Below are 25,592 nucleotides of genomic sequence, written 5' to 3'. Positions count from 1 at the left end.
GTGTGTTCTCAGGAGGCAGAAGTAGGAACATTGAATAGAGATGGTGAAAAGTGTAACGATTGGAATGACGCCACCTGCTGGATACTTACTGTAGAAGAGTTCTGCCCATGAAGCGAAGGTCTTTGAGGGCAAGACCAGGAGTCTTTTCTTTGGCGGGAGGAAGTGACGCGGACTAGTGGGAGGAGGAAGGAAGAGACTGGCGCTGACTCTGGGGCTCTTTCCTGAGGACGCTGGCGGAGAAGGGAGCTGGAAATGTGCTCTCCCTTTAATAGATAGGAATCTAGGCCTTTCTCTCTCTCTTTACCAAATTCTTATTCTCCTTAATAAATGCTTAAAAGTCTAACTCTTGCTAAAGCTTATAATTGATTGGCGACCACTCATTAGATATTTTAGACAGTTTAGCTAGAATTTTAACCCTTAACAAAAGGCACCTTTAAACTCCATATAAAGAAAAACTTTCCGACAATTAGAGTTTATTTATTTATTTATTTTATTGAATTTTATTTTTTGCAGGGGAATGGGGGTTAAGTGACTTGCCCAGGGTCACACAGCTAGTAAGTGTCAAGTGTGTGAGGCTGGATTTGAACTAAGGTACTTCTGAATCCAGGGCCAGAGCTTAATCCACTGCGCCACCTAGCTGCCCCACAATTAGAGTTTAAAAAAAAAAAAGAGAATGGGCTGATTGAGGAGAGAATAGGTTTGGCCCTCTGGAGGTTTTTGGATGGTCAATGGATGACTGCTTGTCTGTGATTTTGTAGAATGTGGTCTTGGTTAGATTTGACAATGAAGATTCCTTGCAGTTCTGAGATTCCGATTTAATAACCCATGTTGTTGGATATTTAACTGAGGTTTTTTTGATGACCAAATGAGACAATGAATTGGACACATTTTGTAAACTTTAAAGTGCTATATAAATATCAATCATTGTCATCATCATCACTTGGATGCAAAGGCCTTGGTTTTGAATCCAAGCTTTGTAGCGTATTACTTGTACAAGGCACCTAACCTTAGTGTAACCTAGTTCCTTCATCTATAAAATGAAGGGGTTGGACTTGAGTTCTAAGATTCTTTCCAGCTTAAAAACTGTGAACCTCATATCAAGCAGGATACTTTTAAGAAGTTTCTTCCAAATTTCACCTGGGCTTGTAGAGCAGGCAATTCCAGCCCTGATTATTGCATCTGATGACAGATCTATTCTGGAATCACATATTGCGGTAGCCTAGACTCAGTACGTGAGGAGAGAGCCAAGTCTTTTAAAATGAATACTTCCGAGGAGGCAATACTTATTCTAAAAATAAGCTCGGAGAGCACTGTACAGGTATTCAAATGCACTAGGAGAAAAGCTTCATCTAATGTACATTGATATTTGGAGAAACTGCCACATTTGAAAGTGATAAATATTAAATCCCTCCACTCTATCACATCTCAGTTAAATTGCAATTGACATGGTAAAAATAGACCTCTCCCCATTATCATCTGATATTCCAATTTGCTTCGCTGTTATGCACATAGCCAATGATGAGACTTTACTGCTGTACTCTTGGTTCTACTGCTGAATATCACCATTAAAGAGGATGTAAACTATACATCTGGAGTATGGTGGTGGGGAGGGTATACATAAATGCAACTTATTTTGGTGAGGGTATGGGGGAGTTTTATAAAACAGCAAAATTTTTACTATAGTTAGAACTAAAAGACAAAGAGCACAAGGGTTTAATTTTCTTTTTGCATCATTTGCATTTAAAATTTGGCTGTACTCAAGGACCAGAGGATGGTTTTTTTACCTGCCAGCTCCTTCTGGCATTTGGAATCACTTTCTTAATTATCATTAGGATCTAGGCACTGCCATCAGGACAAGGCTGGCCATATTTTTGTTAGATGAAGCCCAGTAGGATCCTTCAGCTTGAAAGAAGAAGGTATCAGGTTCTTTGAACAATTATAGGATCAAGCACAGAGCCAGAAGGGTCCTATGGGTCATCAAGTCCAAACCTTTCATTTTACAGATGGGAACCAGTGAGATTAAGTAACTTCCCCAAGGCCACATAGCCAGTGCATGTCTGAGGTATATTGAAACACAGATTTTCCAGATTGCAAGTCAAGTACTCTGTCCATACCATACTATCTATGCCATGTTGCTTCTAGGACAAGAGAACAATTTCTTTCTTTCTTTCTTTCTTTCTTTCTTTCTTTCTTTCTTTCTTTCTTTCTTTCTTTCTTTCTTTCTTTCTTTCTTTCTTTCTTTCTTTCTTTCTTTCTTTCTTTCTTTCCTTACAGGGCAATGAGGGTTAAGTGACTTGCCTAGGGTCACACAGCTAGTAAGTATCAAGTGTCTGAGGCTGGATTTGAACTCAGGTCCAACTGAATCCAGGGATGGTGCTTTATCCACTGTGCCACCTAGCTGCCCCTGAGAACAATTACCAGAGTGTGATGCTTATCACTTCCCTACAAATGAAGTGGAACTGCTTTGATAAGGGTGGTAGATATATACTTTGGTTAAATTGAATGAAGTTATGACTCCAGAGCCTAACAGCAGTGTGTTTATACCTGCTTGGAAAATACCTCTCAGATGACTAGGGTTAACAACATTGTCAGAAACAAAGATCCATTTAGTTTGGCAGACTTTCCCTGGCATGCCATTTGAAGCCAATGTAGATAAAGGGCTCAGAAAGGATTTTAATTGGCTTAATATTCAGACTTTTAAAATAAGGATATTTTTTCCTTTTTGAAGGAAAAGAGAGGTATGTGAGAGAAGGCCTAAGACAATCAGAATAAACTTAGGTGAATTACAGAACTTATTGGCCTCAGTTTACTGACCCAAAATATTGATGGCTCTCATGGGCATTGAAACAAGCCTGACTTAACAGCACACTGAGTTCTTTGGATGGAATGCCATATATCATTATTGTTCATCTTCATTATCCTTGCTCCTCCTAGGACATTTATTGCTGCAGTGCTTAACTTTGGGACATGTATTAATTTATCTCAACACTTCCTTTTCCAATTCCAGTGACTCTTTATTCCACTGGTATATCAGATTCAATTTCATCCAAGACTTCCCACAGCCTCTTGAACATTTAACAGCTTTGATCCCCCCTTCTGCATACTTGCTTAGGGACAACATCTACTTCTGAAGAGGTTTTAAACAAAACTTGAAGCTGTTGAGACTAGTTGTTTAAAACTTCTTTTGATCATATAATTTCCCAGGTGATGAAATTTTGGGGATGTGTTAATATCATTACACAATGTGATGTGTTAATATCATTACACAATCATAAAACACATTTATCTATCTATCTATCTATCTACCATCTATCATCTATCTATCACAAATCAACATGCAACATATTATATGTTTTAATTAAAGTATTTCATTCTCCCTTGTGTCTAAGTCAATTCCTGGTAGTAATTTTTAGTATTCTATTACCTATGTTAGTTGTTTTAGATTTTTTTAGACTACTTGTTGGCCATTTGGTTTGTTGCAAGAGTTACTATGAATCTAGTTTAATAAAATTTTATTAATGAGAATTAATGAATGAATTAAAATGAATGATGAAATAATTATTTGTTGAGTGCCTACTAATTTTTGAATTAGACATTGTGGGAAATAGAGAAGCAGCAAATGGTATTGCCCTTTCTTTCAATGACTTTACAAGTTGTTCAATAATATGAAGCACTTTTAAACTTCTCAATGAAAATCCCATTGCTCTTGGAGTATAATATATTTTAAACAAAGATCTTTTTTATGAGAATAGTAAATCAAAATGTTGTAAGAAGGAATAGTGAAAGTATCTATACCAGTTTTTATTTTAGCCCATGCATTTAGAAAAAGGTCTCCCAAATTGGTGGTTGCTTTTCTTTTTCTTTATATTTCTTCATTTTTAAAACCTAGAACTAGCTATATGAACACTGGCAAGAACTGGTTTAGTTCTCTCAGGAAATTCTCTAAGACCAGAAATTAAATGTGAGGTATTAATCTGTGTGAAGGTAGAGAGTTTCCACAGCAGGGAATTCCCTACACCAATGAAATGAAGGACTTTATACCTCCAAAGACAGATAAGATACTAAACAGGCCCCATGTCAGGTTGTTGCCTGACCCTCAAAAAACATATGTTCTTCCTTTTCTTGTGATCAAGTCTTACCTTTCTGTGTAATTAATAATTAGAATTTTCTTGGGGTGGTGGTGGTATCTATCCTGAACTTCACCTCTTAAGCTTTTATAAGAAGCCAACAATTAAAATAGTAGTCTATTCTAACCTTTGGTGTTCCTGCTCATTCTTACAGTGAGCTGCAAGACCTTCCCATAAGGGATCACAGCATTCCACCATTGGAACGAACCATTGCGCATTTATTCCCTTTAAAAACAACATGGTGCCTAGAGATGATGTCAACCACTAGACACAAAGTTTCATGAGCACAGATGGGAATGTAAGCAGAAACTGGTAGGGAGTTAATTAGAGCTACAGTGGCATCTGGTATTGAGCTAGAGTAGGGTGGAACATTCTATATCACCCTTGCTTTCTTAGAAGATGGGGTCACCCCCCTAGAGCAAAAGACATCTTGGTCTTTCTTAATCAGAGACAGCTCAGTCAGATATAAGGCAGGTCATCATGCCTGCCACCCTCCAGCCCACCTGATATGATTCACTGTTGCTGCTGATGGCAAAGGGACCACAATTACCCTGTGTGGAGAAACAAAATTGAATAGCTTTTCCATGTCTCCAGATGCTCTGAAAATCAGGAATTTTTTGAGCCATGCCAGATAGAAGATTGATTGTCTAGGTAGGCTGCCTTAGCTGCCTTGGGCTCTGGTTTTAACTGCTTGCTAATTTGTCCCAAGAGCTCCCTCTGCCTCTTTCAGTTGTTAGGTACTAGTTTTGGTTTGGAGAAGTTCTGGTTCATGGAGGGCTCATTTTGCCTTGAGAGGTAAAGAAGAGATTGATTGCTCTTATAGGAAGGCAAAAATGGAACAGCCTCCACTCTTGCCATGTGCCATCGATCACAAAAACAGAGCCTGGGGTCAGCATTCTGTTAACGTGTTCAGGGGAGGGAGATACTGAAGCAGGCAAGCTGGAGTCTGAATTGTCCTGATCTCAGGGAGCATAGTGGCTGGGCACATTGTACTAATTATGTGTTGATTGATTGAGGGATCTCTCATTTAATTTGCTGGGTGGGATTAAGAGTTTCAGGCAGCAGTCCATCCATTTCCATTGTGTTGAATGGAGCTGAACAATTTGCTATGAGACAAATGAGAATGACTAACTTGATCAAGGATGTTTTGAGACTTCTTGTGTGTTGGCAGTTAAGGGGGGCAAAGAATGAGCAGATCTCCGATTTAGAATTTGTAGAGGAAAAAGTTCCACTGTCATTTGTCTCCTTCAGCAGAATTATGTCTTACTTCTAGTAAAAGTAGTCCTACTTCATCTAGCCTAGCCTTTAGCACACAGTCATAAATGCCTATTGACTTGTTGGCTATATCTTGATTCTTCTAGTGTTGCTGGCATGGTATATAAGCCTTGGTAGATTGTAAACTCTTTGAGGACCAGGGCTATGTCCAGTTCAGGAAGGAAGTGATAATCAGAACTAAACAGGCAGCAAAAAAAGTACTTACCAATGGTCAGGAGGTAATAAAACTCCACTGGGGCACTGAAAGAGAGGATTGACTATGCAGTAACTTCAGGGAGTTAATTTTAAAATGGAGAATCCATTTAAGTTCATTTGCTAGCAATGTGTAAGTAGAAAAATCACCAGACTGAAAACATGAATATGTGAATTATAGTCCAACTTTGGTACTGATTCTCTGGGTGACTTTGGGCAAATTCCTTAACCTTACTAGTCCCCTTTTCCTCCTCTAAAATGAAAGATGATATTGAAGGTGCCATCTAGCTTTCAAACTTCATGATTCTATTTTAACAGACTTAGACTGATCAGAAGATCTTACTATTAAAGAAATCAAATCAAAATGAATTATAAGGACATCTAATACTTGTTAATTATTTCACCACCACCTCCAATGCCCTGCCCAGGCATAGAGAGTGCAAGCATCAGCCTTTGGGGTACCTTATTTCTGCATGATGGAATGAGTAAATGATGTCCCAAAAGTGTCCAGTGCTAGCAGCTTCTGAGATAAGTGGTTGAGGAAAATAAAATGAAAACAAAGAAAGATGGATGGTTCTGCATCAATGCTGACGTCTGCATTGGTGACTTGCAAGGTTGGCAAGCCCAACATGTTCTCAATAAGAGCAGAGCAAAACAACAGCAATTGATTTATACCTTCAATGGCAAATGGTTTCCCCACTGTGAGCAGTTTGCAGTCAGCGTCAATAGACACTTCATAGTCAAGGAGGGCTTTGTCCATGATGAAGGCGTCCAGCTTCTCTGGATCATTCCTAGGGTTAAGACCAAAAGAAGACAACCCCCATGAGTCATTAATAATCAGGGAGCTACATATAGAGCAGAGAGCATTAGAGGAATTTAGGGTGAATAAGGCTAACTAGTGGTGAAGTTCTCTATCTTTGCATCTCACTGCACTGAAGAATATACATAGAGGGCAGTAAATTCAGTGGGAATGAAGCCTGAATTCCCCTTTCTCTAGACTGGCACGAGATACTTCTTTCCACAGACTCGGGCAAAGAGAAGGTCAGAACTACCTTGACCTTTTCTAACATGGTTCTTGATGGGGTTTAGACATGGTCGTTTACAGATGGAAACCTTATAAATCCATACATTGAAATGGCGATCCTTATGGGGCATAAGCTTTATTGAAGACTTTGTAGGTCAGGTTTCCATTTCCTGGGAGGGTTAATGAGCAAGGAAGGATAAATAAAATAGTAGATCCTCTAGGGGAGATGGCAGCAAATGATTCATTGTGAAAGGTATTACAGTGTAGCAGAAAGAGTATTGGAAGGAGAGTTAGAACTGGATGTGAGCGCTGACTCTTTCTTTATGGGCTGTGTGACTGTGGGCAAGCCACTTCAGTATTTTAATCTGTACAATGGAAAAATAATACTTTCATTGTATTAAATAGTAGCTATTATTATTCAAAGGTTTGTTGTGAGGATCAAATGATATGAGACAAGTAATGTCTACTATAATTACAAAGCACTATATAAATGTGTTATCATTATTAACGATGCTTTTAGGCCAGTAGGATTGACTCAGACAGCCAATTCAACAAACACTAAATACATACCTTCCATGTGCAGGATAAAGAGATGAAAATGGCATTTCATGTGCTCAAGGAAGTTATAATCTACCAGGGTGATATTATATGTATACAAATAGGCATAATGCAAGAAGGACAAAGGAGAGATACAGACAAACCTCTAGGAATATTTAAAGTGGGAGAGATTGCTTTCAGCTAGGGGCAGGAGGAGGAGGAGGGGAAAGTCTCATGGAAGGGTTCATGGAAGGAAGAGAAGGAATTCAACAGGCAGAAGTGAGGAAGGAGTACATTTTCAGCCATGTTTGAATGCATGGAGGTAGAAAATGGCAGAAAAAGAATGGGAATGCAACATAGAGTTCAGGAAGAGGAATAATATGAAATAAGAATGGAAGGTCAGATTTAAGAAGGCCTTAAGTACCAGGATAAGGTATTTGAATTTTATGTTATAGAGCTGAGGTGTCAAACATGGTCTTCAATACTACCTGAGTATGAGCAACCAGATTAAATATTTAACAAAATAAATAAAAGTACACACATATACATAAAACATTACAGTTTAAAACTGTTAATATATGCCAAGCAGTAATCCTTATGTATGGATTAGTACCTTCCATTTCTATTTGAGTTCAATACCACTGTTACAGAGAATAGGAGATGGGGATGGTAATGGTAAATGCAGGTTACTTGATGGTATTTAGTGGCTGAATGAAACTCCAGAGTAATTGTTTATTTCCAACACTCAGGAAGGGATGGGCCATGATAATGATGATGATGATGATAAAGATAGCGATAACTCACATTTATGTGGTATTTTAAGTTGTATATAGTCTTTTCCCTTACAAAAAGCCTTTAAATATTATTATTTCGTAGAGGAGGAAATTGACACATAGAAAGGTTAAGTGACTTGTCCAAGGTCTCATAGCTAAGGCACAGAATTGGGATTCAAATTTGGGGATCCAGAGTCTAGGACCAGTATTCATTGAACAATTCACTTAAGCAAGCCTTTATTAAGTACCTGCTTTGTGCAAGACACTGTACTATGTCCTAGGGATACAAAAACAAAAATAAAAACAATCCCTGCTCACAGGGGACTTACGGTCTTCTGAAAGGGAAAAACATGTAAAGAAATAAGTAAATATAAGACAATTTGACCACAGAGAGCACTAGAAATTAGGAGGATCAGGAAAGGCTTTTCATTGGAAGTGACACATGAGCTAAGCCTTGAAGAAAGTCAAGAATTTTAAGAGGCAGACGTGAAGATGGAATGTATTCTAAGGATGGGGACAAGCTGTGCAAAGACATGGAAATCGGAAATGGAATGCTGAGTTTAGAAAACAACAATTCAGCTGGAAAGTAGCTCATGTAAATAGGAGTAATGTGAAACAAGTCTGGAAAAGGAAAAGGAAGAGAAGGAGGAAAGTAAAGAAAGGAAAAGAAATGAGAAGTGGGGAAAGGCAAAGGAAATGGGCAGGAAAAAAGAAGAGAAAAATGGAGGGGAGAGAAGTGGTCCTGGAGGAGAGAAGCATAATATCCAATGGCGTAGGAGTAGCCGTATTGCCGTACAGTTCCAGGGTGGCTCATAGCATCCAAAAGAGGGCACCACCACATTCACTTTCCTGTGGTTCCTCTTGGTGGTCAGAATGTGCCTGTTGGAGCTAGTCATTGTGGTCTTGGGGAAGAACAGTTTCAAGATATTCCTGGATGTGATGGGAAGGAGAAGGCCCTGCCTGACCTTCAAGTTACAGTTATTCATGAAATATAAGCATGCCTGAATTTATTTCAACACGGCAGCTTTTCCTAGCCATCTACTCTGGGAAAACTTTATTCAGTGGACAAGGTATTTCCTTAGCGTTCCTAAGTTCCTTCTTCTCCCTATTTTCCCTCCTTGGTCCCTCCTCCCCTTTAAAGGGTACAGTGTCCTCATGCTTTTTCTCTCATCCGCATATCAGAACCTGATCTTAGGGAAGGATTTGATAAACTCCAAATATATTACATCTCCTGGGGAGTATTTGTATCTTTTGTATTTGGCTTCAGTCAAAAGAATGACTAAGTGCATGAAATTGCAGATATTACCAAGATCTGTTTTTTTTATTGGTGAGGTGTCCAGAGAACCTTCCCAGTGTTTGAAGTTGTGCTGCAGAGTTGTCTATTTATTCTGCCCAGGTAGTCTGTCTTGGACAAGAAAGACTTTCTTTAGATCACAGGCAAGGAAGAAGATAACATGAATGTCTATACAGTATGGAAGCAGCATGGTATAATCAGAACATTGGATTTTGATAGAGAAGACTTGACATCAAATTCTACCTCTCTTAGCTACTATTTGTGTGCCCTGGACATTTAACCTCTCTAGGCCTCAGTTTCCTCATCTATAAAATAAGGGGGTTAAACTAGGTGATCTCTAAAGTCTCATTCAACCTCAAATCTATGATCCTATAATCCTATCCACTTTTCTACTTGGCTATTTGAAAAACCAAGAATCTTTGAAGGTAAGGGGAAGGTCTCCAGAATACAGCTCACTTTGACTCCAATTCAGATAGAAGCCAGAGTTTATTGCAGCTTGGAGCAGAAATGATGCTTTTAAAAATAGGTATTTCCAGCTGCAGCTCATCTCCTGTGGGGTTATTGCTTTGAAACATAATAGAATTCTTGCCATAGAGTGAAGTTTTAGCAGAACAACTTTACTCATACCAGAGGGTACTTGGAGCCTGAGAAGCATGCTTCACATCACAAAACACAGAACTAATTTGGGCTTGTATTCTAGCAAACAATAAGAAAACAGTTGCCATCACTCACTAACCCATTTGGGTTAAAAATATTTTTAGAATCTAGTGGTTTGAATGCAGTTCTGGGAACTGGTAAATCAAGAGCTCTAAACTTACCATACTCCATAAACCACCAAATAAATCCCCAAGCTTTACTTCCTTTTCTGTAAAGTAGAAGGCATTCTAAAATTTCCCTTTCCCCACCACTTGACAAAGTATGGTAAGAAATAATTGATTAATGAACTCTACTTTTCTTCTGTGAAGGTGGCAGAATATTCCTGTGTAACTCAAGGCTAAGTAAGGGTTCAGCCGGTGGAAAAGGCATTGGACTGGTAGACAGGAGCTGGGCTTTGTTAATGACCCGGTGTTTCCTCTGGTATAAAATGAGGAGCTTGGTCTGGATGACATTTAAGATGCCTTCTAGGAATTGACCTTTTATGATTCTTGGATTAACCTGTTCTATCCATGGAGTTGCTAATTAGCTGTCCTTTAAAGCACACCAAAAACCCCTCCATTATGTGAGTTGAGCTGAAAGATACTTGTACCTCCTGGTATTTCCCCTGCTGGCTTGCCATAGCAACCTACACTCTGACCTTAGAAATTGTTTCTTTGGGTTAAAGTGTTCTGTCTCCAAGAGTCCCATCTAAACAATGTGAATATCTCAGGAAAAGGTAAAACTACCATTATTAGTCATAAAGACCACAGTAGGGATAAGTTTATGAACCGCCGCCCAAAACCCCTGCCCCCAGCAAATAACTATGATCTTAGAAAATGGAGATCTAGATCCTTAAGGAGTTGGAAACAGGATAGGCATGTTTTGGTTGGGCAGGGAGTGAAGAGAAAGTATCTATCTTAGACTGTGGAATGCTCCTTAGAGAAGTGAGGCTACAATGAGATACTTTCTTAGTCCCCCGAGAAGATACTGACATACCAAAGAGGCAAGAGGGGAGGAGCAACATCTGAAATCTGAATAGCAGAGAGAAGAAAAGACAATGGAAAGAGAAGTTATAGTCTATATATAATCCAGCAGACAACAGCTCAGGGCAACTTGTGTTTACAATAAATGTTTTAGTACCAACCCGCTACTTATAGATCAAATATAGATGAGAAATCAAGAGTAAGAAAAAAATAGGACAAACCTATAATAAGATTGGCAAGTCATCATAAAGATGCACTTAGGAGCCAGTGGCACAATTAACTATGACAAATATGCAGCTTTTTGAGGTAGTTTGTCACCTGAGTTAACTGTAAGAACAAGCAGCAAAAAATAACAGAGGATTGAAGATCTCAATTCTAGCAGGTATGAAGGGCAAGAGGAATTTGCAAATAGATCTGAAGAGAGTGTACTATGTATTTCTTCCATTGTCAAATACCTTCATTCCATAAAATTTAGGCTGCCCTCACTACTGGAGAAGAAAGTGAAACGGCTAGAGGAATATCTTTGTATTCTAGACCTTGGAAGAATGAAATACTCCTCTAAAAATGGCAGAGGTTATTTGGTAGAAAAAAACAAAGATGAAAGAGACTCCAAGGAAGCAGAGTGGACCGATGACAGGTGGTTGAAGGATGGAACAATGAGACCCAGGGGAAGGAAAGGAAAGAGGACTATTGAACTTTTAAAGAGTGTGATACATTTAAGGCTCCTCTCAGAGTAAAGATTCTTAACTTGGGCTCTGTGAATTTGTTTTTGAAAGAACAATATGATAGCTATATTTCAAAATTATTGTTTCCATTTTAATCCTTTGTATTTTATTTTATGCTTTTAAAAAACATCTTTCTGAGAAGGGGTCCATAGGCTTCACCAGACTGCCAATGGAGACAGCAACACAAAAGAGCATTAAGAACCTTTGCCTCAAGACTACAGAGCTAGACTTTCTGAGCAAGAAGCAGTTTCTTGTCCTCTGAGGAATTATGGTGTGCAATAGGAAAGGAAAAGGCAAGTAATGGTGGTTTGTAAGTACTCACTGAGGGGGTATCAAGGGACATATGCCAACTTTACATGGAGAATAAGGAGGCATGTTCTTTTTCTTTGGTGTGGATATGGGATAAAATGGGGACACATGTCAAACCTGAAAAATTAGTACTCTCTACTGTTGATTCATATGAGGAAAAGGATACTTGCAGAATGAACCTGGAGAACACTTTTAGTGTTTGTGAAATCCTGGTGAAGAAATGGAAAACCTCAGGGATTCTTGTGGTGCTGTCATCACTGCCATTAATTGAAAGTATAGATTTCAGAAGAGAAAGACAGATGTAGGCTGTGAATAGACGATTAGGATTGTTTTTGAGAATGGGATTTACATGTCTGGATCACAACTTAAGATATAAAAATTTATGTCTGTCTGTCCATCTCTTTGTTATTGTGGCCTCAGCCAGGGATGGAGCCCATCTGAAAACTGGTAAAGTATATATTTGTTTAGAGGCTTATGAGTCTGGTCAAGAGTACTTAAAATAAAATAAAAATGAGGTGCCCACAAACACCTGCCAAACCAGATTACCATAGAACAGTAGGTATAACACAGGAAGGAGATTAGTGGAGACATCTAATAACTTACAGGAGACATTATCCAAATAGAGAGTAGCCAATAAAAGCCATGGCTTGAGATTTATATACACAAATGCACAATGCACGAGTAACAAATACTGTGAACTAGAGATCTTAACACAAGGAGGTAAATTGAATATCATAGGTATGGCTGAGAATTTATGTGATGTTACTCATGACTGGAATATGGCTGCGAAAGCATATACTTTATTCAAAAAGAAGAGAATAGTGTTAGAATGTTAAGAAGATTTATTAATAAGAACAATTCAGGAACCAGAAGATGGAGATATCATATAGAACATTTGAATTAGGACATTTTTATTTATGATTTGTATCAAGGCCAATATCAGATTTACGAATGACACAAAGACAAAATATATCAGATTTGCAAATGGCATAAAGTTTGGAGAGAGAGTTGTCAATTTGGATAATAGTACTAATATCCAAAAAGAATAGACAGTCTAGAATTATTTATTTATTTATTTTTTTGTGGGGCAATGAGGGTTAAGTGACTTGCCCAGGGTCACACAGCTAGTAAATGTCAAGTGTCTGAGGCTAGATTTGAACTCAGGTCCTCCTGACTCCAGGGCTAGTGCTCTATCCACTGTGCCACCTAGCTGCCCGACAGTCTAGAATTATTGATGAAATATACTATGGTGAATTTTAATAGAAGGGAATATAAAGCCTTGCACTTGCTCAAATAGTCAATTGCCCAAATAATAGACAGGGAACTTATGGCAAGAGAGCAGGTCTTATAAAAAATATGTGGGAGTTTTAGGGTGATGGAAAGTCAATGTAAGTCAGTATCATGATGTGCAAACCAAAAAAGCTAGTGTCATCCTAGCCTACATTAATAAAGGTATAGTTTCTTGGATGAGAGAAGTGATATTCCCACTGTTTTCTACCCTGTTCAGACATGATCTGAAGTATTGTGTTTAGCTCTGCATACTACATTTCAGGAAAGACATCAGCAAGGAGAGCAAACAGGATGGTGAGAGCATTGGAGATAATGCCATAAAATGATAAGTTGAAGGCACAAGGAGGTATGTTTAGCTGGAAAAAGAGAGGACTTGTGGGGCCATGATATTTGCCTTCAAGTATTTGAAAGGCTGTTACATGGAAGAATAATTAAACTTGTTCTGCTTAAGGGTTCTGTTTAGCCACAAAGGACAGAACAAGAAGCAGTGGTGCCATCTGGAGAGGCAGACTTTGGCTCAATAGGATGAAAAACTTCCTCATAATTCAAACTATCTACCAATGAAATAGGTTATCTCCAAAGATAGTCAATTCCCCATTACTGGAGATCTTTTGGCAGTAATTGGGTGACTAATTCTTGAGGATATTGGAAAGGTGATACCTGGTCAGATACAGGTCGGAGTCCACGACTTTTGAGATTTTTCAACTGAGAGATTGAGTGATTCTTTGAGGCAAAGAATATGGTGAAGGCATTGATTGTGGAACAGGGATCTGAGAATTTAGAGGGATTACATCAAATGTAACAAAGGGACGCCTAGAAAGAATTTTGAATCCATTGACAATTAACTTCCCCCAGTCCCCAACTTTGCATGCTTCCAGCCCTACATATACAATTTTGAGATAGGAAACAAGGATACCTGTGGGGAAATCTCTCCTCTCCTGAATGAAGAGGAGAGATTTAGCTCTATAAATTGATGCCTTAGCTTCGTGTGTGGATGTGCAATCACCACAGGTGGGAGGCCATCCTAGGTTTAGCCAATGTGTGTGTGTGTGTGTGCGCGCGCGCGCGCGCGTGCGCATGCTGTGCTGACTCTGTGGGGGGTATATGCTGGGGTTATGGGGATAGGCATCCTGGTTCTCCTCTTGAGCTTGCAGATCCCTGAGATATTTTTTCAGATGAACTGCTTCCCTAGCTGCAACACTTCCATTTTGTGTCATTTTGGAAATTATTTTCTGCAACCAAATGTGAAATCCTATATTTATCCCTATTAGATTTCATTTTTAGATCAGTATTCTAGTCTGATGAGTTCTTTTTAGGTCTTTGTTCTATCACCCAGGACATTCACTATAGCTTCCAATTTGCAACCATTTTAAAATTTGGTAAGCATGCCATCTATGCCTTCAATCATTAATAAAAATATTAAGCAGAAAAGGGCTAAGACAAATTTTTAGAGGGAACTGCATTGAGTTGACATCAATCTGTTAATAACTACTCTTTGAGTCTAGTCATTCAGTCACTCTTGAGAATACCCAACTATATTCTGATCTAGCCCAAATCTTTCTACCTTGTCCACAGGGATATCCTATCTATATATGTGGGTAAGTGTCTGGTTTTTTGTACATAGATGGGTGTATAGAGATATCCTAGCTCTGTGTTGGGTGTGTCCTAACATTTTGAATGGGCTTTCTCATATGTGTGTGTGTGTGTGTGTGTGTGTCGTGTGTGTATATATTTGTGGTCCTACCTTTGAGGGTCCTAATTATGTGTGGGTGTCCTAGCTCTGTAGGAGGGTCCTCACATTTATGAAGGGGTCCAGCTTGTGGAGGAATAAAGACTAGAGAGGGTGGAACTGAGGTGCCTGATCCTGCAGCACTTCAGTTGTAGAGCATCCCAACTACTGGTGCAGGGGCTGTTGGAGCTATAGATAATGAAGCTTAGCTAATGTCCCAGCTGCTGCACAGCTGAGCACACAGCTGTGAGTGGTATCTGGGCCATTATCCCTCTGTCAAGGCAGGAGTTTTAGTTGGAGGAGAGAATCCAGGAGATGGGCAGAAGGAGGCCTGCCTGAGTTTTGTACATGGGGGAGAATGTTGATTTTGACCACCCAGGTGTGAAGGTGATCAGTGAATCTAACATTTTTTATTGTTTTGCATAACTGAAATTGACAATTAGGTAGTGCTAACACCAACATTCAGTAACAACCTCCTCCAATGTGTCAATGTGCCATGGTAGTGATCCTGAGTTAATAGACAGACTAGCTAAACACAAGCTCTGGCAGGCCTTGTCAAGCTGGAAAGGTTTTGAGTACAGGCCCAATGATGGATTGTCACCTAAGGATCAACCTATATAAGCATGTAGATGCACATCACATAATGAATATTTTTGGCTGCAACAACACATGAGACCATCTGCTAGGATGTGGAGGCGCTGTTATCTGAGTTAGGGGAATGAGTGCTCCTACTGATAAAATCATGGACCTTTTGAAGAATTGACCTAAGTAAAACATCTGTGAGGAGGTACAAAGCCTAGAAGCTCTGTGGCAGGCTATGCTTGAATGTGAAAGGCAAGGATTTCATATAGAAGAAATGACATATAGGGTGATTGTCTTGTAACAGCCCCATTCATTCTTTTTGCTTTTGCCTTTTCCCACCTATTCATTTGCATGGGGGCCCAGAAGATCTTTGGAGGGGGTGGCAGGGAACTATGGTGCCCCAGACTCACACAGCTCTTTGAAGTTCATTGCAAGGCAGTGTCTGAAGTGATTTGAGGAAGAAAGCATGTTGGCATTTAAGCAATTTGTGGTAGTTAAAGGGACTCTCTAACCAGAAATCAGATAGATTTTTGTGACAATGACATGACTTTGGCTAGTGGGACGAAGGGAATTCAAAAGGCAGACTAAATGCCCATGCTGGCCAGCCTTTGTTTTGGATGTTTCTGACTACTGGGTGTGTGAGGACCCTACCTTTCTAAAGAGTTGTTGCTTAGCCTCCAGGGTGTAAGTTAAAAAAGAGTTGGCAAAAGCCACTCCTCTTTTGAGGAAGAAGCAGCGTCTTAGTTGAGGATTCTAGTTGGAAGCCCACTAGGTGACAGCTGTGAGAACAACCCAGGATAGACAAAGGTGAAGAACAACAGAGATGAGACATGATACCCAGCAGAGCAATGAAATGCCATTATCAGAAGACATCAGCAGGCTCACCACACATATATGCTGACCACCTATGATTCCTCTGTGCCTCTTTGTGTATGTTCACTTGTCACATGTTTTCTCTAGCTACATGAGCCCTAATTCTCTTCCCCCCACCAACATGGCATCCTTATGAACATCTACTTTCCTCATTGATGTTCTGTATGTTTATAGGAGATTGTACTGTGACAATTAGAGTGATGCCCCCTGCTGGAGAGTTACTGTTGGAAAGCTCTGCCGTGAGGAGAAGGCGTCTGAGGGCAAGCCATGTGGCTTGGGAGGTCAGTTCCTTGGCATCAGGAAGTGACATTTGATGTTTCCAGTTTAGACAGGAGGTTTCTGAGAGGAGGAAGGAAGCGTTGGGTCCTTTTTGTTCCTGACCTCGCCATGGCAGGTTGGATGATGGGGTCTCTTAGAAATAGTAAGATTTTTACCTTTCTCTCTGATCATTAGATCCTAATGCTCTAAAGTCTAAACTCTTGCTAACGTTTCTAATTTACTGGTGACCACTCATTAGATTTTTAGACAGTATAACTAGATAGCAACTTTACAGTACCCTAGGCTTATGTAAGGATGTTTTATTGCTACTTTTCTAAGTTACTTTATTGAATACTGTTGTTATTGTTATTGTTGTTGTTTTTAACCAGAATCTTTTTCTGGCTTACTAATAAAAATAAATTCCATGATGGAGGTTCCTCGATTATGGTTTCCAGTGAATGTAGTCCAACAGAGTACTTAGAATCTGGGGTAGCTTTTCTAGGGATCACATTTGTGAGATGGGGTTCTCCAGCTATTATACATCATATGTGATATTGAGTTGTTTGGAAATGAGTTTTTTTCCCCTATTAGATATGATTATTGCTACCTTGGCTTGTAGTAAGAAGACTCTTACAAGGGCTTGAGAAGTCCTTCTGTTGTCTACTGAGGAAACTGATAAAAGGGCTGTGATATATAGAGCATGGAATAACTATGTAATTACAAATATAACATTTTGTCTAATTAGCTCCAGAAACAAGAAGTTTGATGGATTTTTACGAATTAATCAAATACATATAAATGCATATAACTGCCTTGATCTCATCAAGGAAGTATACTGACCATTCTGGCTACCTACTTATTCCTTACTGCATTAGAAATTATCTTTTGCTGGTATCACCTAGGCACACTTCACTCCCTTCTTAGCAGAAAGGCTAAACCAGGTCACCCTTGGCTGCTTTCTTCTTCTTTGAGTTTAACTAGAATGGCTGATGGAGGCCACTAAATTGTGCTGTTATGGCCTTTTTTCTCCTGGTGGTTTCATATCAGGATCAATTAGATGGAAGAAGGTACAGCCACCATCACTATGTATCTTACTTCCACCTTACAAGTTAACTGTAGAATTTATTTTGTCCTCTCTTTGAAACAGCAGGCTTACATTGGGGTTGGTGATTCATCGTGCAGTATTGCCTAGGGACACTTCAGCTCCTTTGTGCATTTTCCATGTTTTGATCATTGTGTTACACTGGCTTTGCCAAGTGATGTCAGACCAACTTTTGCCTTTCCCATCATCTGCTACTTTAAACAGTATCATTGTGCAAAGATAGTGCTGGCCTGAGACTAGGCAGTCACCCAACTATCTAGGTTATGGAAGTGCACACTTCTCCCCACCAACAAATATGTGAGATACTAGTGAGCACAGAGTACATTCAAAGCAGTTGATTAAAAAAGCCAGCATCACACACAATAGATAGTTTGCAAAACCTGTGTCAGTAGCTAAATGGCCTTTCCATCAGTAATCACATTCGGGGCCTAGGCAAGCTGACACTCACTTCAAATACTCCACTCCATCTGGGGTGGCTGGTACATTGTACCTTCTCATGTATTCATACATCTCTGGGAAGCTTTGCTTCACATAATCTTCAGCACTGCTCTCCCGAACTGTTCCGAAGCGAAAGCCTTGGGAGGGATGATGAAGCTAAGAGAGAGAAAAACAGAAAAAGCAAAACTGTACTCTCATTCTTGTGATTAGTTTCTAATACCCTCCTAATGCTTCACTGGAACTTAAAGAAAATGTGAAAATACAGATGCCTACATGCCTCCCCTCTCCCACCCCCCCACAAACATATGCTTATTATCTTAGACCTCCCATCAGCCATCTTTCTTCTAAAGCATGATAACAAATGGAAAATCCAATACCATCTCTCAGGACATCGGGAAAATCTGTCTATAAGCATTTAAGTAAGGGAATACTAACCTTTGGTTGCCATCTTGAGTTGAATGGACAAAATGTAACATTACCTTATAATAACTGTAACAAAAATGTTTTTTCTGTGTGACATAGAAACAGTCTGTTTATTTGACAGCTACTATTTATATGTGGTATCAAACCTAAATCATTCTCTTAAATCTCTGCAGGCTATATTTCCCTTTGGCTAGAAGGAACAGTACACATTTAAAATAAGTGTTCTAATCTGTGATTACAAGGCACTTTCCCAAAGCTATTGATTTATAATATATTAAAGCTATTGATTTGTTATAAATTAAAGCTGTTAAGGGACCTCTTCATATTTACCTAATTTATTAATTTATAAATATTACCTAATTTATTTTTGTGGTATATATTTCACTTTATCTAAAGTAAATGTTTGGTTTTGTGGCAAAAGGATCTGGTTCCTTTAAGAAGTCAAGGCATAAAAATGCTGAGTTATTTACCCAGATAGAGTTGTGCTTAAAGAGGATTAAGATCAAGCTGTTGCATGGAGAAGAGGTGGCCAGACACAGAGATATCGTGTGCCTGAATTATAAAAGGCAGCTCAAAATACTGGAATAGGTAAACAGAAAACTAGGATGACAGACTGAGGGCTGGGGAAAAGGGGAGGAAGCTGTAGTTTCTCTGGAAAACAAGAAAGACAAATTAGGCTCACTGATTCTGGTAAATAAGGACATGTTAGTGTGGAATTTCATATCGAATTTTAACTGCTTCACATCTGAGAATAAATTGAGATAAAAAGCAGATCTATGGAGTCAGATTTTTAAAAAAACATTAGAAATCGAGCATTTTTCACCCTTGAATGATACAGTCTATAGTTTGTACTTGGGCATTCTCCTTTTTTACATTTTTAGATGGTATTTCATTAAAAAAATTTCTTTCTTTCTTTATTTTTTTGCAGGGTAGTGAGGGGCAAGTGCCCAGGGTCACACAGCTTGTCATGTGTCTGAGGCCAGATTTGAACTCAGGTTCTCCTGAATCCAGGACTGGTGCTTTATCCACTGTGCCATCTAGCTGCCCCTTTTTATATGGTATTTCACATTTTATATTAAAAATTTAATTGAATGATTTTCTGTTCAAAATGCATTTATTATAAAACCTTATTTGGCTATATGGAGAATATGGCTTTTCTCCCCTGTCCCCCCTCAATTTTTTCCAGGCTGAAGAAAGTCCAAGTTGTTATGCCAGTATCATCCCAATGAAACATGATCAATCTACTGTTGGCAACCACCAAAGGTGAAGTACCATTGCATCCCCCACAGGTGTGTTGGCAGGCAGTTTGCTCATTTCATTCATCTTGCTCTGTGCTGACATATTAATATTATCATAGGCCAGGTATACCACTTTCTCCCCCTGGTCACCTCCCTCCCCCTCCCCCCATTTAGCAATAATGAGAAGTGTCATGGATTCCAACAAGTTCTAAAAGGAGCTAAACAACCTTAGGACATGCCTGGAACCCTTGAGCCATGATGGAAACATTGTAATACTACTTTATATAGCCCTACCTTGTATCATGTCTGGAACAAAGTAGAGGCTTAATAAATAACTTCCTGATTGATTGCAATCAATATTCCATAGCATCATGAAGACACATTTTAAAAGAGCTTACAGCCTCTATTATATACATGCCATCAAATCCCAGTGGGATAAGAATTATAGCTTCTCATAACTATTGAAAGGTAATGTCTTTTGTGGGGGTGGTGCTGCCTGTAGATAGTAAAATAACATGAGTTTCAGCCACTAAGAGCAATTGAGAAATGTTTCCTGTACATTCATGGAGAAGTCGGTTGGGTGGGTTATGATTATCTGAGTTAAGTGTGCTTTTAGACATTTTTGCATTCTCACTTATGCAAAAAGGGGGGGGCAGCACAAGCTAATTTATAATGGAATCGGCCCTTTCTGTTGTTTTTTTTTTTTAACTGCTGAGAGGTACTCAGTAGTTCAGTATTACCAGGATACCTCAACCTCCCACAATCCCCAATGAAGGTTTACTCAAGAGAATAGGAAAGACTCAAGATATTTTATTTTTGAAAAGTTTTATTATTGCCTTTTGTTTTCCCTCCAGTCATTTCTCCTCATCCGCTCTGATGCATTAAACCTTTTCTTATAACAAGGAAAAACATTTAAACAAAGCCAACACAGCATCTGTTGGAATACTGTGCTCCCAATCAGTTGTCCCAATCTCCCCTCTGAGAAGAGGAAGATGGGTTTCCTTACTAGCTCAGAAGTTATTTTCCTGGACACAGCTGTTCCTGACCTTGCAAAAGCAGCATCATTACCATCCAGCTCTATTATTTAATCTATACCCGAGATCCACAGCAGCTAGTACTGCCTTGCTCTATATAAGATGCTCTCCACAAAAAACCAAAAAACCAAAAACCAAAAAAAAAAAAGATGCTCCCTAATACACACAAAATTCATAAGAAAAGCTACTCAGGTATCAAGACTCCTCAGAGCCTCACTGTTCTGTCACAAAGAGGTGTTACCTTTTCTCTTCTCTTTTCTGTCAACAGGGTGTAGTATTAATGACCTACTTAGAAACAGAATCCTCAAAGTGAAGAGATACCTTTGCTTTTGTGAGCTGGCTGCAGATAGCCTCAGAGGAGGAGAGTCAGATATTGCCAATAACTGCTGCCTTCTTTCTGCCCTAGAGATCAACTGCCCTGCCTTTCTAACTGCTCTGATGTGTTCCTGACAAAAGCTCATTTTAGTGGGTGGATATTCACTTGGGCATTAGTAGATACTCCTTCCAAGCTTTCCTTGGCTGTCATAGTTCCCTTTCTATTATTGCTGGAATAAATGTTGAGTTTTTCATATTACATCTCTTGGTTTCACATAGATTCATTTGAACTCATAAATAATAGTAACAAATTTCATTTACTGAAGTTTCATTGGAGTTTCCAATCTCACCCACTTAGGAAAAAAAGCCTAATCAACAGGTGAGGCTCCCCAAAAGATGGACTGGGATTTATTCTCTCCCTTTATGGCCCCATTTCTGTTCTATTTCCATATAACTACTCATAGAGATGCTATGTTTGTGAGGTAAATGGCATGAAGGCTTTCAGAGAGCCCTTTAGAAGTAGAAATAGCTAGAAATCTGGGAGAGGCAGCATTTTATACTACTCAGGAAAAAGAACTATAACGTCTTCAGTGATTTATTTATTTTTTTTCCAGTGATTTATTTTAAAGACTATCTTGTAATTATGTACTTTAGTTTGACATATATGCCTCATTTAATCAAATGAGATATTTGTCAAGTCTTTAGCACAGTGCTTGGCACATAGTAGGTGCTTGTTCTCTTTCCTCTCCCTTTGACATGGCAACAGACCACTGGCACATAGTTGGTGCTTATTGACTAACTGACTCTATGATTCCTTCAAAATTATTTTTTCTTCCTTAAGAAGGCATAGATTACTGGGGCAGCTAGGTGGTGCAGTGGATAAAGCACAGGGATTCAGGAGGACCTGAGTTCAAATCCGACCTCAGACACTTGACACTTACTAGCTATGTGACCCTGGGCAAGTCACTTAACCCCAATTGCCTCACTAAAAAGAGAGAGAGAGAGAGAGAGAGAGAGAGAGAGAGAGAGAGAGAGAGAGAGAGAGAAAGCATAGATTACTATCATATGAAATACTTGTGCAAAGCTGCATAAAAGACTTTGTTTAGGATATTTGTGACCAGAAAAGGAAGTAAGTTATTTATGTAGTAGGAATAATGGATAGTGACTGAAACACTCTAGGGGCACACTCAAACCTTCAGAATTTTCAAAGAACCAAAGGATCAGATAGATCCTCTTTGTAGAATGTATAAAAAACATGGTTGAGAATTAAACAGGATAAGAAAGGGTGGTTGGGCTGTGATTTGTACCAATAGAAAGATTCCCTACACAGATGAGACTACAGATAGAAGAACACAAGACTTGCATCCAAGAGTCAAGGATCCAAATCTCAGCTCCATTATTTCTTACTGGGTCCAATCTTTTCAACATTTACTCTCTGTATCCACTGGTTTCCTCCCTTCAATTTAGAAAAAGGCCTAGATTTCTCTCATTCTTTAAACAGCTTTCACTTGAAATTGCTGTCCCCTTAAACTATCTTCAAATTATCATTCCTCTTTTCATAGTCAAGGTCTAGAAAAAAGCCATCTGCTTTTATAGCCTTAACCTATATACATATTTTGATTTGGGGACCCTACCTTTGGGCTGAGATTAGAAAGTCAAGGCTTTTCTGTGTGGGAGGGGCTGGTGCCTCTCCCCCTCAGCTTCAGCTGAGCAAAAAAGCCCCGAGGTTTGAGTGGAGAGAAGTAAGATTATATATAGACCTGGGACAGTAGAGGGGGTGGACAAGATTGAGGAGAATTGACAAGATTAGAAGAACAGAGAGGGGGGCTGACAAGATTAGAGGGGCAGCAAAGGCAGCAGAGGGCAGACTGATGGAGCAGACAGACAGAACAGGAGGCAGAGGAGAGCACAGAAGCGTTCAGCACAGGGTACAGGTTGGAGAAAGCAAAGATTAAGAGAACAGAAGGACACTGGAGCACTAGGAGAATGGAAGGAGAGGTCGGTGAGAGAGAAACACAGGGGTTCAGCAGTGGCAGTACAGAGAGGAAAGTCAGACACTGGGGGATAGACAAAGTGAAAGGGGCTCGGAGTTAGTGAAAGGACCTGCGCAGTGAAAGTGGAACATACCCTCAGGCAAGAGGCGGAGGCCCTTATTGTATTAAAAAAGTTCCAGGGGCAGCAGGTGGAAAGAGACAATGCAGTCAGGTTGTACATTTTATTTCCCTGTATTCATAATTTAAAACTGTATCTCATAAATAAACTCTGTTTTGATTATTTAGTTAAGAGACTTCTTAATCTTTTGCTTATCAATTTTGGGAGTGGAGCAGTGTGGTGGAATTTTTAAAGGGCCCATACTAAGTTAATAGCAGTCAGATAACCAGTTAGTCAAAAGTCCCCAGATTAGTCCTCCAGTCAGATTAGTCCCCCCAAATTAGACCCAGTCATTTAAAATATTTCTACATTTGAATGGTGACCATGAAGGGACATAGGGCCCAATTATAATTTTTCTAAACTTATAATTTTTCAAAAGTCCAATTAAATAATTTTCCAGACTAGATTAGTTAGTTATAATTAATTTTTTATACTATATCCTCTCAACCTTTCTGTTTTCCAGTTGAATTTGATATATTTCTATACCAATGAATGTGAATATGTGTGTTTCAACACTCCTTTTTATCAGTTCAGATAAGAGTGAGGTTCATCTGATTCCCACTTTCCTCCATGTTTGTATTCTCTTGTTCTTAGGAAACATGATGAGAAATAATAAATTTCATCCCATTCTTCTTCCAATCTACACTATTTTATTCTTTTTACACTTTTTCTTTCTCCTCTTAGAACCCTCACAACCCCCAAAGCCTTTGTTTTTCTTATTCAACTCTCAATATCTTTTGTAGATGTTAAGGTATTGAAGAGATACTTGTTTCTTCTCCCTGTATTAGAATATTAGTCCTTCATCACATAGGCCCTTTCAATTGTACAAATACATTTATCTTTCTAAGCTTCTCATGAGTTTTGTTTACACATTTCAAAGTTCTTATTCAGCTGTTACTTTAATCAGAAGTGCTAAAAAGTCTTCTATTTTATTAGTAACCCATTTCCTCTCTTGTAGGATTGTATACAACTTTGTAGAATAAGTTGCTCTTGGTTTTAAATATATATTTAACATATTAATTTATATTTATACATTAATATAATTTATATATTTCTATATAAATATAAATGCTAAATTTTGGAGTATTCTGTTCCAAAATCTTTCATTTATTGGAGAAGCTGCCAGGTCTGGTATAATTGTGACTAGAGTTCCTTGGTATTTGAACTTTTTCTTTCTGGCTGCTTGAAACATTTTGTCTTTAACTTGAAAGCTCTGGGTTTTGGATATGACATTCCTGGGGCTTTTCCATTTGGGATTTCTTTCAGGTGTGATGTGAGGATCCTTTCTATTTTTACTTTGCCCTCTAGTTTGAATATATCTGGGTAGTTGTCATTTATGATTTTTTGTAATGCCTAGGTTTTTAAAAACATTTTTTAGGAAGTTTAGTGATTTTTTTTTTTAGTTTAATGATTCCTAAATCATATCTCCTTGACCTGTTTTCCAGATGAGTAATTTTTGATGGCAAAATCTTTACATCTTCTATTTCTTCAAACTTTTGATTTTGTCCTAATATTTCTTATTTTTTCAAGGATTCATTTATTTTTATTTAATCTATTCTAATTTTGGGGAAACTGTTTACTTGAGTAATGTTTAACAAGTTCTGTTTTAAGCTATATATTTTTTCCAATTCTTTCATTCAAAATTTTTATTTAATTTTTGATCTAATGCTTCATTTATGTAGGCCTGTTGGAAAATCCTTTTTTATTTCCTCTGAGTCTCTGCTTGTCATTTCCATGGAGTTACTCAGTCCTTTTAGGTTGGATTTGAGGGTATCTCTTGAAGTATTATAATTCTTTACAGTGATATTTTTTTCAGACATAGTTGCTGAATTGGGGCTTTATACCAGGACTAGAATTAATTTTTTTTTGAGTAGGATGGTCAGCTGTGCTCACTATTGATCTGGGTCACCTGGGTTCCTTCATTGACATACATTTCCTGGTTGTTCACTGGATGTTTGCCTTTCAGAGTGCTGAGTCTTCTGTTCTTCTTTGGTATCTCATTGCCGATAGGCAGGAGAGGAATCAGAAGTGAGTCATATAGTGAAAATTCAGAGATAAGAGAACAGCCAAGAGAAAAGGGTGCTCAATAATGTGAAAAGCAGCTTAGAGGTCAACTGAGGATAAAGACTGAGAAAAGACCTCCAGATTTAGCAGTTAGGAAGTCACTGGCAACCTAGGAAAGAGATGTTCCAGTAGAATGGTGGCTTTAGAAGTGAATGGGCCCAAAAAATAAATTAAAAAAAAAAAAGAAGTGAATGGGTGGGGTAGCTAGGTGACAGTGGAT

At 38.7% G+C, this 25,592-nt stretch overlaps 1 protein-coding gene across 1 annotated transcript in view; it reads right to left on the bottom strand.

The window, feature by feature from the left end:
* The window catches only part of GRIN3A (glutamate ionotropic receptor NMDA type subunit 3A), a 171,304-nt gene that overhangs the window by 6,308 nt on the left and 139,404 nt on the right, over positions 1-25,592 (bottom strand). Inside the window, exons 4-5 of the mRNA XM_044000739.1 lie at positions 18,200-18,303; positions 6,270-6,385 (exon numbers count right to left, since the gene is read on the bottom strand). Of these exons, the coding sequence (XP_043856674.1) occupies positions 6,270-6,385; positions 18,200-18,303 (220 nt within the window). The remainder of the gene's footprint in view (positions 1-6,269; positions 6,386-18,199; positions 18,304-25,592) is intronic.

This window comes from Dromiciops gliroides, chromosome 1 (assembly GCF_019393635.1).
Source record: "Dromiciops gliroides isolate mDroGli1 chromosome 1, mDroGli1.pri, whole genome shotgun sequence".
Classification (NCBI taxonomy): Eukaryota; Metazoa; Chordata; class Mammalia; order Microbiotheria; family Microbiotheriidae; genus Dromiciops; species Dromiciops gliroides.
Note: the sequence above shows the minus strand (reverse complement) of the source record. Positions and strands in the feature narration are given on the sequence as shown.